This window comes from Poecilia reticulata, chromosome 11 (assembly GCF_904066995.2).
Source record: "Poecilia reticulata chromosome 11, P_reticulata-male-v2, whole genome shotgun sequence".
Classification (NCBI taxonomy): Eukaryota; Metazoa; Chordata; class Actinopteri; order Cyprinodontiformes; family Poeciliidae; genus Poecilia; species Poecilia reticulata.
Genome location: NC_088840.1, coordinates 16,255,067 through 16,271,478, shown reverse-complemented (window position 1 = coordinate 16,271,478; position 16,412 = coordinate 16,255,067). Strand labels below are relative to the sequence as shown.

General features: G+C 39.1%; 1 protein-coding gene across 9 annotated transcripts in view; it reads left to right on the top strand.

Moving 5' to 3' along the window:
* The first annotated feature begins 748 nt into the window (after positions 1-748).
* LOC103472465 (CUB and sushi domain-containing protein 3-like) overlaps positions 749-16,412 on the top strand; it is a 393,820-nt gene continuing 378,156 nt past the window's right edge. For 7 of the 9 annotated variants that reach the window (XR_014089825.1, XM_017307525.2, XM_017307524.2 and 4 more), the window contains exon 1: positions 749-2,017. Coding sequence is in view for 8 of the 9 variants with exons in the window: in XM_017307525.2 (XP_017163014.1) it covers positions 1,768-2,017 (250 nt within the window). In the remaining variant the exon portion in view is untranslated. The remainder of the gene's footprint in view (positions 2,018-16,412) is intronic. The other 2 variants (XM_081612755.1, XM_017307521.2) reach the window with 2 other exon arrangements.

Genomic DNA, 16,412 nt, shown 5'->3' with positions numbered 1-16,412 from the left:
TTTAAAAAATGTATACAAGGAGGGCCAAATTGGCAATTTGGGAATATGTTTGATTGCGAAACATTACCATTTTCTGTCTTGTTAACCAAATGCAGTAAAACTACATTTGGCAACATCATGCAGGACAGCCCACTAGCAGCAGATCAGCTTAGTCTGCTTGAATAAATCTGAGGGGCATACCAGCAAGGGCAATTTACAGCTCAATAAAATTCAGAAAATTTAGTAGAAGAAAAAGACGGCATTTATTGTACATCGTAAACATAATACAATTTTATTTTTTCAATATTTATCAGCAGTTAATTAGTAAATTTCTGCAATTAGATAAGATCATGCAATACATCATTTATACTCCAGATTTATCACACTGTGAAATCTCTGACCCATGGTTGGGTTGAGGACCAACACTGTTACTTATCCAGGGGGGGTCAATCCACCTTAGTCAGACCTTGTATTTCACTGATATTAATTGATGATTTAATTGTGTGTGTGTGTGTGTGTGTGTTTAACCAAGTCAGATTTGCACTAAAATGAGCTCCAACATGCACTGCGTTTCATAAAAAAATTAAAAAAATTCCAGCTGCAAATCTTAGCAGTTTTCATACCTTGGTGTTAGGATATTATTACAAAAAAACAAACAAACAAACAAACAAAAAAAACACTGTCCATCCACATAAATAAATGTAATCAGCAAAAGTTAATTTTCAGACTGATGCTTCCGACCAATAGACCACGTGAATTTGTGTGGGAGCGGGGAGCTTACAGTATGAGGAGCTCTTGAAGGCAGCATCTCTGCACAGCGCCGGGCAGAGGGAAGAGACGCACCGAGCTGCTTCACCGGGAGAGAGGAGCCATCCGAGCAGAGAAAAGGATGCGTCTCTTCTCTGATTTCTGACAAGAACTTGGATTTTTTTGAAAAAAATAATAATAATAATTTGACTGGTTTTTCTCTGCAGAGAGAACTACACAGGGACTGTTTCGACGCAAAGAGCAAGCCAATGAATTTTGCCTTGTCTGGTAAGGATATACCAAAAGGAGAGACTTGTGATGATGCTTATTTGACAAGAAGTCAGTGGAATAAGGGAGTCGTGAGAATAACGAATTTCTCTTCTTTCAAGGGGAGAAGATAGACTTTTTTTCCGCTACAGTTTGAGAGGAGAGAAAAGGGAAGAAAAAAAAAAGGAAAAGCAGAAGGGCTTACAGACGCATGAGACGAGAGACGGGGGAGGTAGAAGAGGATTAACCGATCAGGAAAGAAATAAAGAACAACCATCTCTATTGATTTGTGACACATTGTAGTGGCAAACGATTCAGAGAAGCACCGAGGGGATTTTTTTTTGTTTTTTTGTTTGACTTATTTTTCATAGCAGAAAGGACACTGCAAAACGACACAGACGATCGTTTTCAGAATGAAGATCGGACACGGGCTGTGGAAAGTGTGGATTTGAAGCTCCCAATTACTTTTTTTTGGTGTTGAAATGGAACTGAAGGGAGCACATACATACTGACGATAGCCATCGAGAGCGCAGGTTGGAGAGACAACCTGTGCGCCCGTCCCTCCTGCCCGCTCTGCGTCTCTGCTCCCCCACTCTCTCTCTCTCTCTCTCTCTCTCTCTGTGGATGTTCACTGAATTCATTTTTCGGATGTGAGGGATTTATCTAGTCTATGTTAGAAGGAGGAGGCAAAGAAAAACGCTTCTCTCTCTCGCTCTCCCTTTCACTCCCCCCGCTCTCTCTGTCCCCCCCTCCGTTTTCTGGATGTGAAGCAGCATGCGGCCCGGTGAGAGCTTAGAGGGCTCGCGCTCGGCTCGCGGAAGATGTATTGATGCAAATAATCTCGCTAATAGCGTCACGGAACGCTGTCTTGCTCTCCCCTCGTCGAGGAGGAGGATGATGATGAAGAAGAGGGTGACGACGAAGAAGAGAGGGATGAACGGGAGGATGACGGACGGAGGAATGAAGGCGATGCGCTATTTTCTCTGGACTCTTGTGCTGTGCTCGCTCTCTTCTCGCGCGCAAGGTAAGGAGGAAGAGGATGCGACACCCCCACAAACACACGCTCTCACATGTATGTGCGCGTGCTCAGCTCACGCGGTGACATGAACGTCCTCTTTCACTCGCACATTCATACTTTTTTTTTCTTGGGAGAGAAAGATGCTTCTTCTTCTGCCTCTTTACCTCCGCGCGCGCCTGTGTGGGATTGTGTGTGTGTGTGTGTGTGTGTGTGTGTGTGTGTGTGTGTGTGTGGTGTGTGTGTGTGTGTGTGTGTGTGTGTGTGTGTGTGTGTGTGAGGGTGTCTGCGTGCGCGCGGGGATGTCTGCGAGGTGTCGCGTGAATGTGTGTGTGGTGTGATGCGGGGAATCAGAAAGTGGCTCACAGGGAGGATGAGAAAAAGCGGCAACAGCCTCTTCCCCTCCTACCCCCTTTCCTCGTTTTCTCCTCTTTCTCCCCCTCTCTTCCTCTCTTTCTCTCTCTCTCCTTCCTCCCTCAATCCTTCTCTTCAATACAGCCATTGAGCCGGTAGCCAATAAATATTCTTGCGGTAGCTCTTGGGCTGTGGCAGCGAACGTGAGTTGCTTATACCAAAGTGTGTGCGGGAGTTTTTGCCTCTGTGTGTGTGGGTGTGTGAACGTGAGTTGTATATAGTGATGAGGCCTAAGCCTTACACAGCATTTTATTCCTAAATGTCCATCAACAAATCTTTTTAGTTACAAAAAGCTTTATGCAGTCAGTATATTAATCTTAGATCTCTGACTTCCATTTCCCTCACTTTATGTCCTTCAATTGAGCATTATGTATGAACTTGAGTATTTAAATATTCAGTTATGCTCACTCTGTTTTGTTCTTGCCTTCTGGGCCCGCAGGTGTAGTTTATCTTCCACTTTTTCAAAAATTTCATTTGAGTTCCCATTTTTCATTGGTCGCTTCAGGAATCTTGTAAAATGGTTTGAAGTCATTTCAATGTGATTATAGAAACATTTTCTCACACTGAATGGGGCATAGAGCAATGTGGTAGCTGCCCCTCCCCCACTTGTTTATGTGCCCTGCTGATCAACTGATGTAAAAAAAAAAGTGTGCTAGCTGATCTGAACCCTAATGTGTTGACTTTTATCAATGTAATCCTAAGGACTATGGCACAATAAGAAAAAAAATGTGAAATGTGTTTACAAAAATAAAGGAATTTTAAGAGTCTGCAACCTTTGTAAACTCATGAAGATTCCAAACTCCTTATGTTTAAATCTCATTATCTTCAGTTCAAATGTCAGTAAATGTTTCTCATTGTATAGAAGTCAAAATCATGGTACAAAAAACTAAAAGGAGTTTCATCTGCTATGCACTGCCAGTCAGCTGGCAGAAAAAACAACAATCTGGCTGTTTTGACAGTATTGACAGCTAATGTCAGTCAGTTACAGTTATATTTACAGTTACAGTAGAGCAGCAAAACTTTATACACTGCTCAATAAATGCATAAAATCTACCACTAAGTTTATATTCATTCTGTTTTCATGTCCATGTTTCAAAATCCAAAGTTTAGTGAATTGTTAATTTAGTAGCTGTGGGAAAAGTATTGCCTTTTCTGGTTTAAATGGAAGTAGCACATGCTTCAGGACTTTTGAGTAAACCATCTATTTTGAACATATGTCATCATTTAAGTAATGAGCAACAATATCTCAACTGAATGTTTTCCTTGTGTTGTCCAGCCTTGATCCATTGAAGCTCTGAGTGAGATCAACAATGTTTGGAGATTAATTCAGGCCAATGCATAGTTCTAAATTGAAGTTGTTATGGTATAAATCAGAGTGTTCACTTTTAGTAAAAATTTGGATTTACATTATTTTTTGATTGCTTTTGACTAAGAACTGGGAAAAACAGTGTGTCCTACATAGCCTTTCTGGACTTTGATTGGGTCTAAATAAGGAATTTGACTAGATTTCTGACGAGTTGACCTGGCATGTTGTTGGGTCTAAAAGCATCCCAGAAATGTGACAACCAAGGTGTCAATGTGGAATCTGCAGAGGAAGATGAAGTCAGGAAACAAAACAAAACGTAGTGTAGAGACTTGATTGGCCCCGAAGCTTCAGTCATGATTCATCAAGAAATTATAACCCGTCGGAATTTAACTTCCCTATTTCCATTTAGATTGGCGATCACCAGGTGGTGGACATCAACACAAATAGGAATATGCCTGGCCAGAGAACATTGACATCCCCCGTTTTGAGCAAAAAGAAAAGTAACATGCAGAATGGGTTGATCAGAAACATAAAATATATGGATCGTTGGCTCCAGACCATCTGAATTGGTGACCAAAGTCTTTTTAAAGTCAGTGAAAAAGCTAAAGAAAAATAGTGATTTGCTCAGGTTGAAGATGTCAAATTATGTGTTTGAAAAGACATAACTTGACTTAATTTAACAGGAATTAGACGCTTCTCTCATTTGTGGTATCATACATTAGGTAACCACAGTGACCAGTTTCATGGGGGTGAGTTGACCCACAGAGAACATTCAGGACTTGGAGGATCAGACTGCGCTGCATATTAAATAATAATGCTTAAAGATGCACTATGCGCACTTAGGAATAACCGCAAAGTGTTCCTGACCAAATGTCCATATGTGATGAGTTGGAAGTGAGAACAAGATCAGCAAACACACACATCAAATCTGTGCAAAGCACATGCATGCACACATCAGTGTGTCAGTTGATGTTTGTGGATGGAGAGCAACCAAGCTGTCACTGTGGAATCTGCAGAGGAAGATGAAGTCAGGAAACAAAACAAAGCGTAGTGTAGAGACTCGATTTCTAAGTTGAAGTTTTGCTACAAGAGGAAGGTTTTTACAAATGTTAGGATTTCGGAAAACTGAGTGAAAATGGAAGAAAGGGAAGTGTGGAAGGCTATTGAGAACCATTTGTCACTGTAAAGTCTGTATGATCCTCCAGTGCAGGGAGATTGTGTGTAGGCTGACAGTGCAAAAAATACTATAGATTCCTAGAATGATTAAAGAAAGCAAGACAGGGAATGGCCACGGGAGACATATGCCTGTATTCCATCACATAATGACAGACCTCTCTCTATATAGCTGTAAAAAGCCTTTTTCTTGGCGTTTTCAAGAAGTTCTAGTTTTGTCAATTTATTCAGTGGATCTTGATGTGTGTTGGTATGAAATGCCTCATTTTAAATATTTTATGGCATAATCCTAACATTGATCACATTGCCTGTGTAGTCCAGAACATACAATACTGTATATTCTGCAGGAGAGTTTTCGATTAAAATACCCTGTGGAAGTAAGCAAGTGAATGAACCCTTGTTTAAAAGTATATAGAGACTTAACAAAAACAAGTAATTAAACATGTTAAGTGTTCAGGGCACGGTGACATTTTAGAAACGAAAGCTTTAAAACGCAGCAGGAAGATTAAAACCAGAAACGAGCCAAAAGCACTGTTCTGTTTTGGCTCTGGCTGGCATATTAGTCTGCTCTACCAGCCCATTGGCAGGTAACCAATCACAGCATGAACCTTTATTTTTATTCTAAAAAAGCAATCTGGACTGTAAAGCAATGAGCAAGGTGTAATGGATTTACATGCTGCTGTAGCCTGTGGACAAAAAGTCCTTAATTTCATAACTTGCTTAACACATTTGACAGAAACACTTGGTACCATTTACAAAGTCGGTGCACCTTTGTCATGATTCGGAGTTTTAATTAGGAAGTCTTTGTTCGTCTGTCTTTGTGCTGTAAAGTGAATCCAATGTGGGGAGAGATGATGAAATGCTTCATCAACCTTTTGCTATTGACCCTTTTTGTCTTGTTAGGCAAATGCTACCCTTAATTATAAATCTGGTTTAACTGCCTTAAACAATTCTTTATCTCAAGCTCTGAAAGACTGCTGTATTTCAGTTCTGTTCTTTGTCACCTGTTCTGCTTTCCTTTTTCTTTTTTTCTTTTTTCAACAATTCCTTTCCGCTCTCACAGCACCTACCTTTTCCACCCCCACTACGCTCCTTTCTTCTGTCAGATTTGTCCTGTAGCTCCAGAGACTTAATTTACTCACCAAACATACCAAGTCACACGTGCACAGTCACACTGGAGGGGTAAAAACCAACATGCATTACTTATTTCCTACAGTCTCCTCAATTCAAATGTATTCTAACTCTTGTTTAAAGCTGTCAGATTTGAGATGAGAGCCACATTCTACCTCTCAACCTGTAGCCTTGCAGTAGATTTGTGTTTCAACACCATCTGTGAGATGCAATCTCATCAGTTTCACAGACGGTATATGAATCGTAACAGCCATTTTATCAGAAGATGCATCTGATCATTCCTGTGTAATTATTAATCGAACCAACAGGTCTTCAGTTGTTTTTTTTTTTTTGTTTTTTTTTTTTTTTTGGTCTGTGTCCCCAATCTAGAGGGGCTTGCATGGCTAGCAGACCCACCACACTGTTTGTGCGGACATTTACAGACAAAAACAAAAGACTACCAGGTAATCTACATGTTCTCATCAGCAGAGTAACCGACAGTCACCACTTCTCCTTGAGGCCAGACTCCCACATGTAAACTGAATTAAACCAGAAGGAATAAGAATAGCTCATTTAATTTACATTGACAGTCCATAGAAATGCAGTGCTGTGTTCCTACAACATTTCTAAATTGAAATGTATCAGTTATTCTCCTTGTAGCTTCTGGTAATTCAATGCTAGTCAAATTTTGCATCCAGGTACCAAATATCAGAGCTTGATTGCAGTTGTGGACAGCTCTGGTCCTGATTATAAATCCTTGATTGATGATATTCATCTACAAGCCAGCAGTAATAAGTTATCCAAGTTAGTGACCAGTTCATCATTTTGAGTAAACACTCACTGCTGTCAGATATCCACAGAAATTCGACATACAGTTGAGACTGCTCGTTAGTGCTGCACTTCAAGGTAACATTTTTTTTGTTTTTGTCTTCCTCCCTAACAGACGTATATTTGGACGATTAGCACGCTGTGTACACTCTGAGTCTGGCGGGCACTCTGACACTGAGCATTAGCACAGCCCAGGCTCTCTAACACACAGTTAATCCTGTGGCTTATGGCTGGTTTCTCTGGGAGCGGAGATGTGTCTGTTGCAGAGTCAGCCTCTTGATCATAAAAATGCTTCGGAGAGACAGAGGGAACGGCGGGGAGAGCAGGGGAGAGGAGACTGGGGAAGTCAAGCAAGTCATGGTGGGGGCAGAGAGGAGGGCATAACACAAGTCAGTTAACATTTGGCTTTGATATTAGTACTCTCTCACCTCTGTCATCTCGCATTTCTCTTGTCGCTATTATTACTTCGTTCTGTACTGTTGCTCCAACTGTCCCTCCTGACTTGCATTCATCTAATCTCGCATCTATACACTTAATTAGAAATTACCCCTTTATAACCTCTGTCTCCTCTACTCTGATGCATATAATTGTAAAATTATTGCAAAATCAGACAGTAAGTAAAACTATGTACTGCTCCACATTTCACTAGGTCTAATTATCAAGACTTTATTTTTTATTTTTCTGTGATTTCACCTGTTGCATTTTTCAATTTGATTTTCTGCTTAGAATTATGTCTGTGATTTTAATTTTTTTATTTTTTGGTGTTACAAAACACACCTATTTGTCCCTTGGGCTCTAAAGAAACGGCTTCTTCAACAAATTTCAAGTCTTATACTGTGTCTGTAATTGGTTTTGAGTTGTTTGGGCAGAAAGATTGCCTCGTTTAATCATATTGACTCTTTTAGACAGCAAATTAAGATTTTTCATGAACAGCCACCAATTATCTGAAGATATTTTATCTCATTAATTTGTCATAAAGCAACAATGAAGCAGGCCACATCTGCATGACCATTAAATTGCTCATCGGTCGAAAGACCAATTGCCTTTTGCGGATGTGAAAAAGGATGACAGCGTAGGAAATGGCTGTAATTCATAAAGAGAGAATTCAATGACCTCGGATGTGTGGGAAATGTGTTGAACATTTTCTGTATAATTTCATCAAAATCCTTTGTCTCCTATTGAACTAAGCAACACTCATTTTCCCAGGAAATTGCTTACTGAAAGCCACTCCAGGGTTAATTTTGACCTTTTAAAACAATTATGTGAAGCTGTTTGTTGTTGTTTTTTTGTTTTTTTTAAAATATGAAGCACTTTATAACTTTACCCAACATAAAACTTTAAGGTAAAGTTTAATTGTTCTGAGCTTTTCATAGTTTTTCATGTAATACATTTTTGTTCAAACTTATCAGAGCAGATGTTTATGTTTATGCAAAGTCAACCTTTTTGAGCTCTATATCGCATAATGTCATTCCCTCATCAAACACAAAGTCATGTTTGAGAAATACTTGAATTTCCTGTGGCAGCCTTTGGGTGGTGCCTCAGCGCCTGCTCATACAATGCACCTCCTAATTACCCAAAGCTCTGCCTCGGAGCATTTGGTAAGATTTTTTTTTATTTTGAGGAGTGGAAGTGTGAAGTACTCTGGAGGTGTGAAAGCACACATGCGCAGAACGCATGGCTGAAGGGTTTTGTCAACACATGCACGGGCAGATAACAAAAACCCTGGTGGATAGGATTGTGCTACATGCGCTACTTAACCTTTTCAGTTTAACACAACTTCTACATGAGCACCTGGTTTATCGGAGAAGGGTTACTGTTTTCTAAATGTGGTGAGATGGAAGCTAAGGTGTCTCGTCTAAACGTGGAACTTTCCTCCAATCAACAACCAAAAATACTGACTGTTTCCAGACAGCGGTCGTGTCTTATAGGTTCTGATGATCTTGTAAGAACAGGTTGCTACTCTTTAAGTGTTTCCCAACAAAGGAAAGAAAGTGTTGTCTGAGCTCCAGGTGTGATGTTTTGAGCTGTTATGCACCAGCACAGACGATCTTCCCATTTACCTTTTGTGAAGAAAAGCAGGCTTTGTGTTTGATGTTAAAGAAGACAGCTTTGATCCTGATAAGTTCTGGGTACAGGAAAGTAATGGAAGGTTTAGTCTCAAGCATGAAAGACCCATCCCCTGCTGCTTTCTTGACAATCTAAGGGCATATCTTATGACAAAACTTATGTAATGTAAAAGAAAAGAGAGCTGAGGAGCACATCATAAAATCTTCCCTTACATTTGCCGACCAGCATTTTGCGTGTTTCCATTAATGTACTCAAAATACGAGGTAAAAAGGTTTCTTTGCCATCGTCCTAATTTTAAACTTTTACTCAATTTTACTATTATGACATATCAGTTGACTTTTCTCAATATTTAAAGGTAACCTTACCTACTATCAACTTATTTTAGTGCTCTACTAGTGCCTTTAAATATACAAATGATGATCCTAAAATGAATCTGTATGTTATGCTGAGGACAATTTCATTGTCGTATGATGAATTGCTTTAAGTATTTTCTACAGTGAAGTCAAAGCATCTGCATAGTGCAACAAGAGCTGAAGTACTATAATATGTGGGTCATTGTTGTAACATTTACATAGCTCTTTTTTCATAGAAGTCAAACATAAATGGGGCAAACATGATGCGAGTTGTGTCAAATTATATTGTATCAAAGATGACCTTTGGGTTAATTGTTCTCTCCAAAGTGACCTTAGGTGTAACTGTGTGTGCATGATTGTTTGTCCTGTGTGTGTCTGTTACTGGCAACCTGTTCAAGGCATATCTGGCTCGCCCAATGACCAGTCCCAGTCTCTGCAAGGAAAAGGAAGTATAGACAGTGGATGGATGGATCAAATTTGTTGGTAGTTAACAGTGGAGTGACATTTACTTTAAACTTATTTTCAGTTGAATGGCACTAACAGTTTGTTCATAATGACTTTTAAGGTAGTTTTATGCCTCATGATATATGTATTAACTTTTGTTTTCTTCTGTGTTCAGGATTTTCTATTGTTAAGTACTTTGGGATTTTCTGATTTGTCAAAGGTGCCATATCAATGAAATTAACTTTATTTATGTATTCCTTTGTCACTGAAATGTGATTTAGATACGCAGTAGTGTGGTAGGGGGATTAAAGTTCTGTAGATTTGACAAATTCATATATTTTATATTTCATCTTTCCAGTCCTCTCTTTCTAACCTCCTGCTGGTGACCTCGTCTTGTGATGAATTTGTAATTGCCCCTTTTATCCCACTTCTGTCATCTTTTCTGAATATCCATGTTTGTGTTTGTGAAAAGTATCCACTGTGAAATACTCTGAGGGCACAGGTCAGTTTATCTCTTTTGTGAGCTATTTTTTCCTCATATAGCCGGGAACACTTCTAATTCTTGCACTTCCTAAATGGGGACTGTTTTAAAAATATGCCTTTTTGAAATTTTGATTTTGCCTTGTATGATTTCAGGAATATGGGCTTTCGCTTATTGAGCTGTCTCTGCTATCAACAGGCTTGTTAAATAGAAAGAGGGGTTCATTTTGGCCCCGCAAATTAGAACAAAGAGAGAAACACTCAGCATTTACAGGGCCCAGAAGCTCCATAGCACATTTTACGATACAGTTGAGTTTTTCGTCCGACTTTTATGAAAATCTGTTTTCAGAATGTTATAAGTGTAACAATTTAATAACTCAATCCAGAAATGCTGAAAGCTTGTTTCATGCATGATCCAAATGTAATTTTATTGCAATGTAATGAAAAGTTATATTTCTCTTTCTTTAGTTTTTTTTTTTTTTTTTTATCTTGACAAATAGATTGTGTTATGGTCATTGCTATGAATATATAAAAAAAATGCTGTGCCAATTCCTATAGCATACTTGAAGGAATCCAATATCAGGGTTTCCTGAAAGGCCAATCAAATTGAAGAAAACCACAGGTTCCTGATCATCGGAAGGTGTCATTTTACAGAAATGAGATTCCTTCAGAAACTCAACGCCTTGCATGTCTTTGACACACACACGCACAAAATGTCTTCCATTGCCTCTTCATTATTTCAGGGATGATTAAAAGTAGACGTGACGTGTGCATGTTGAGCAAGTAAAGTCTTTGTGCACACACTCACACACGCACACATACAAACTTATTAAGGAATAAATATAATCTGGGCACACCAAGATAGCAAGTGTTACCCTGAGGGTATGGCCACAAACTCACACAACACACGCACGCACGCACGCACACACACACACACATGCTCTGGGACAGCAGACATGCACACACACACGCGCACGCACACACACACAGAGTGCCTCAGTCTCTGATGCACTACGAGAAAGGCAGATGAGAAATTAACAAAGACAGGGAGTCTCCTCACCAGCTGGTGCCCTGTTTTGTGTGTAAGGTGTTTGTGGTGTGCGGAAATAACTGTTACAACTCTTATAGGGAAAAGTATTTCTTTACATATGAAAAGGCTGGATATAAATTCGGAAAAATACGCACAGGAGGGAGATGGATTGCTGGCCATGTGAACAGCTAAGCCGGTCAAAGGTTCACTCCCTTGTGACAGCCAGAGTCTGTCCCTGTCAGCCTGTCCTTGTGGTGGATACAGATGCCCTCAATGACTGTTTTCCTGCTCTGTGGGAGGAATATGACTGATATAAAATATGAATGCAAATCGGGGAAGATGGGAAAACTCTGCCACTGTCAAAAGGTTTGACGATGCAAATAGTGAAGTAGTTTATTGTAGTATTGATCTGTATTTGCAAGTTGCAATGTCCAAGTTCTGAACCATAAAATTAAATGGAAAAGACACTTTAATTCTGTTTTTTAAACTCCGAAAGTCAGGGATTCACCTTCAGTTTATTATCCAATGTGGCCGTAGCGCACATAAGACGCTAAGTTGGAGGAATAAGGGATTATTTCATATGTCTATTGCATTTATTGCATTAATTCAGTGAGATTTAATAGTGTGAGATCTCTATTAATGGTGTCCGAATATAATCCCACCAGCCATGTCAGTGTCCTGCTCCAGGCAATGTCTACTGATCATATCCAAGGTCCTCAAAAATATACCTGGAGTGTTGCTTTGATTCGTTAATACATATTTATGAATCTTTGAATCTTCCATTTCAGCTATTCGAGGATGCCTAAATGCTTGCTGTCACAAAGTGCTGCCCGTTTCCACAAAGCTCCTCATTTGGAGCTGCAGTCTTGAGCCGACCTTCCCCTACCTCACACCTCGCCCCCGCACCTCGTCCCCAGACTAGCAGCAGCAGCGACTGGCGAACATCTTGTGCAACTGCTCAAACCTGATTACAATAAACTAAATCCACAATAAATTATCAGGGAGACATAAAGTAGAGTAAACTATCTATGCTTGAATTCCGACTCTACCTTGAACAACCTCCCAACCATAGAAACATTGCAGCACCCTCAGTGTTGGCCAGCAAGTTGCTGCATGTGCAATTTGATTGTAAATGTTTTTTTTTTTCTAAAATCCTGGTTTCCTTTCTTTCACACAACTCTCAAGACTGTATTTGCAGCCATTAGAGTACATAAAATAGAAAATGTGAAAGATTCTAACAAAAGCAGACAAAATCATTTCAAGTAAGAGTAACCGAAGATTTGGTCACACTTTTTTTTTTTTTAGAGTACCTTGGCTTTTATTTAATCTAGTTTTAGTAAAGTGACTACCTGCTTCCTGGCTGCCTCACATTTTACCCATTCTGGAGATAATAGGAGTGATTTAGCATACATCAATCATTACATGTTTTTTTTTTTTTTTTATTATATTCTCAATACAGCATTGGCTAATGACACCAGTAGGGTCTTGATGAATGGACATGATGAATGTATTGCTATCGTATACACTTGTAGGTAACAATGTGTAAAAGATGAACCAGATAATCCTCATGAATGTGATACAAAGCTTTAATTAATCGCAAAAGTAATGATGGGCCATTTCCATGCACAATGATATTAGCATGGCTTTTTAATTTGTGATGTTAATTTAACTTGCAATTAACTTTTAGTTCAGATTCATCATCCAGCAATTCAAAAAGCTATTAGTTGGACAGGTTGGAAGATAATTGTTTTAATGGGTTATGCTCGTTTGCTAATCTAGTTTTAACAGGTTCTTTTTTGTACTCACAGGTTGCTCTAGTATTGAACAATAATAGTCATCATGTGTTGGCATGAAACGAGGCATGATCCACGGCAACAAGGACAGATCCATGGTGCAAACAAGTTTGAGACTCTGAAAGTCATATGATTTTATGTGATGCTCTCTGTTGTATTTTCTTTTTAATGTGGATGAAAAACATTAGTTACTGCAACTGTTGCAGCTGTCATTCCCATTTTAGACGATGCTCACTTTTGTGTTTACTAAAAGAATTATCAACATATGTGGGCAAGAAGGTGCATAACAGAGGAAACAGCTGAAATATTGCAGTCTATGTTTCTTGTCACTAAAATGCTTTATTTATTCCTATGTATGTATGTATCTACTATAATAGAGCTAGTGTGAAATCACAAAAGGGAATTGAAGCACATGTTTAGAATTTTACATTTTATAAACCTTAACTACATGATATAATTCCTTTGAGTAAAACAAAGTAATTTCAGCCAGAAATTGCATTTTGTTGGGCAGGAAATTTACCTTAATCACTTTTTGGCAGAAAAAACTCACCTATATATGTGTCTTTTTTTTTTTATTTTTATTTGTGACGCAGAATAAATTCTACCACACAGTGCATGTACATTGCAGGCCAGTGCTTTAAATTTCTGAATTTAACAAAATTAATAGAACCCCATTGTAAAAAAAAAAGTATCTGGAGAGAACTTACGAAGGCACAGGGAGAATGTGCAAACTCCACGCAGAAAAAACCCAGGACGATTTTGCTGCAAGGCAATTGTGCTATCAAAAGTAAAAAAAAAAAAAAAGAAATGTTGCAGTTATTTTTAAAGCAACTTATGTGAAATTATTGAGGTTATGCAAAGATACATTTCACATTTAAGAGTTTTTTTTTCACATCATGGTTTATCAGCAGATTTGCCTTGTGTGAGTCTTTGTATTGATTTAAAGGGGTAATAGAGGAAATGGGTTTTTATAAAACCCCCATTAGTTTAGTTATTTTTATGCAAGTTAAACCAAACTGAGATTCATAAAAAATACAGCTGTTTTTTATAACGAATACAAATGTGTAACATAATCTGTGTCAGAGAAGGTTTACGGAAACATCACAGTAGAGCCTGGTGCCTAAAGGGACTTATTAGCAGGCAGTGGCAATTGTTTAGCTTTTATCTCTTTAAATCAATCATTGCTGCGTTTATGAAAACATAATAATTTAAACATAGATGTACAGACATTTAAAAAAGACCCAAGACAATGCTCAGTGGACAGATGACCCATCAATGAACCTAAACACACTCACTGTTGTCAGATGCTACAATTTCCTCTCCTCAACTTTCCCACATTTGTATTAGCATAATTTATAGATGGAGGTGTTCATGTATTTTTTAACTTTGAGGAAGGGGAATTGGTGTGATTAATCTTTTAAGAGGCATCGGGTAACAAAGCATGCAAATCACCCGTCCTCCCCCACCGCCCGCCGCTAAACTCCCCCACCATAAAAAATGCACAACAGAGCACACATGGTATCTAGAAGACACGGAAAGGGAAGCGACAGCGGGTGTTTTTGTGTGGTGGTTTGTGTTTAGACCTGGTGTGTGATGACAGTTGTGCCCGTGTTGCCCTAAACCGCATAGAAACGAGGCTGTCAACGCACATCATATGCACCGTGGTATCTGAGCACACAAACAAAACCCTCCCTGCCTCCTCACCTCACGCTGCTGTGCTCATTGTTGTAGCATATTGACTTTATTAGTACTATTAAATAACTGTTTCCTGCTCCAAACCACTTTTATAACAATATTGATTAATATCTTTGCGAGCAAGGATTTGAATCCTCATTATCGCACTAATGATACTGTATTAATGGATAATCATTAAGTTGCATTTGCATGCGTAAGCTGCCTCACCTTTTTTTTTTCCCCCAATCTCTCATTGGAGTCTTGGAGCTCTGCAGGTGATGCATTCCTTCCTGTATAATGATGTATTTCCTCTCAGAGTCTTGCGCCTTGGGAGCTTTTTTGTACTGTTGTTCAGTCTGTCTATGGCTGTGTGTGTCTCTTTGTGCAGGAGATGCTTTCTTATCCGTGTGTGCGTACGTGCATGCACGTGTGCATGCAAGTGCTTGTCGGATTTATTCCCAAAGAAGACTCATTTCCCCAGCAGGCCCTGTCAGGCTGTTTCTGGGCGCACTCGGTTCACAGCTGGAGGCAACTGCTGTCACCTGCTTACCTAACATCTCTCCTCGGCTCAACTCTCGTCTCTTTTCCCCCCAATTTTTTATTACTTACCTTTATGCCTGTCATAAGGCAAATGCTTTATTCATCCTCACACAATACTCTGATTCTTTTTAGGGCAGATTTTTTTTTCTTCTTCTATGAAACAAGTAAACTGAAAGCAAACTGGTCCTTTGTAGTCGGCAGTAAAATTCCTCCAAAGAGACTGCAAAGCCAAACGATTGCAGTCCTTTTTTTCTACAGCATTATTCAGCACAAGTCTTCCCTAAAACTAGAATTTTTAAAAGCTGTCATGCTTCAGTGGCCGTCAGCATGCCCAAAACGAGGATGGCTCAGCAGGCCAAAACCAAGAAAGCAGGGACTGTCGCTAGCATTTAGCCCCCTGCAAAATCAAACACTCATGCAACTCGTGTTTACTAAAACACTCCCATTCGTATTAGACATTTGCAGTGTGCTGTTAGCGTCATTTGCACGGAAGTGTAGTGTACTGTTGAGAACAGATATTTACACCGAAGAGAGAGGCACATTTTTTTCTCACTCTCTGAAGTTAAATCTGTCCATATTTTTCTTGTTTTAGGTTAGTTAGAATTACCAAAATTATTTCAATGTTTCACGTACTGGACAACTTAGCTAGAAAAAGGCTTTTTGTTTCTTTTTTGTAACTTTCCTCAAATTCAAAAGTTTACATACATTTGGTCAGGATCAGGAATAATGGCATTTTAAACTGTTGACTTAGGTCAAACATTTTTGTTTTCCTCACAATAGTTAGTCACAATAGTTTGCTGGGCTTTTGGCCCATTCCTCTTGACAGCAATCTGTATGTTTTTTTAAATGTCTTTTGAAGTAAAGATTTCTTTTTTGGCATTTCAACTCAGATTGGCAGAGGGCAGTTTGACTGTGGATAATGGCGCCGTCTTACCTACTGCTACAGCCAGCATCTCCACAAGGTCCTTGACTTTTTCTAGGGTCTATCTACACACATTGGATCAAAGTTTATTAATCTCTTGGACACCAAACCTGTTTCTTTTCTGAGCATTATGATGGTGAGACATTCCCATCATCTATACTTGTATATAATTGTTTGAACAAATGAACACGGCCCGTTGAAACATCAGCAAATTGTTCCCAAGGATGAACCAGACTTGTACAGCTACACCGATTTCTTTTGACATTACCA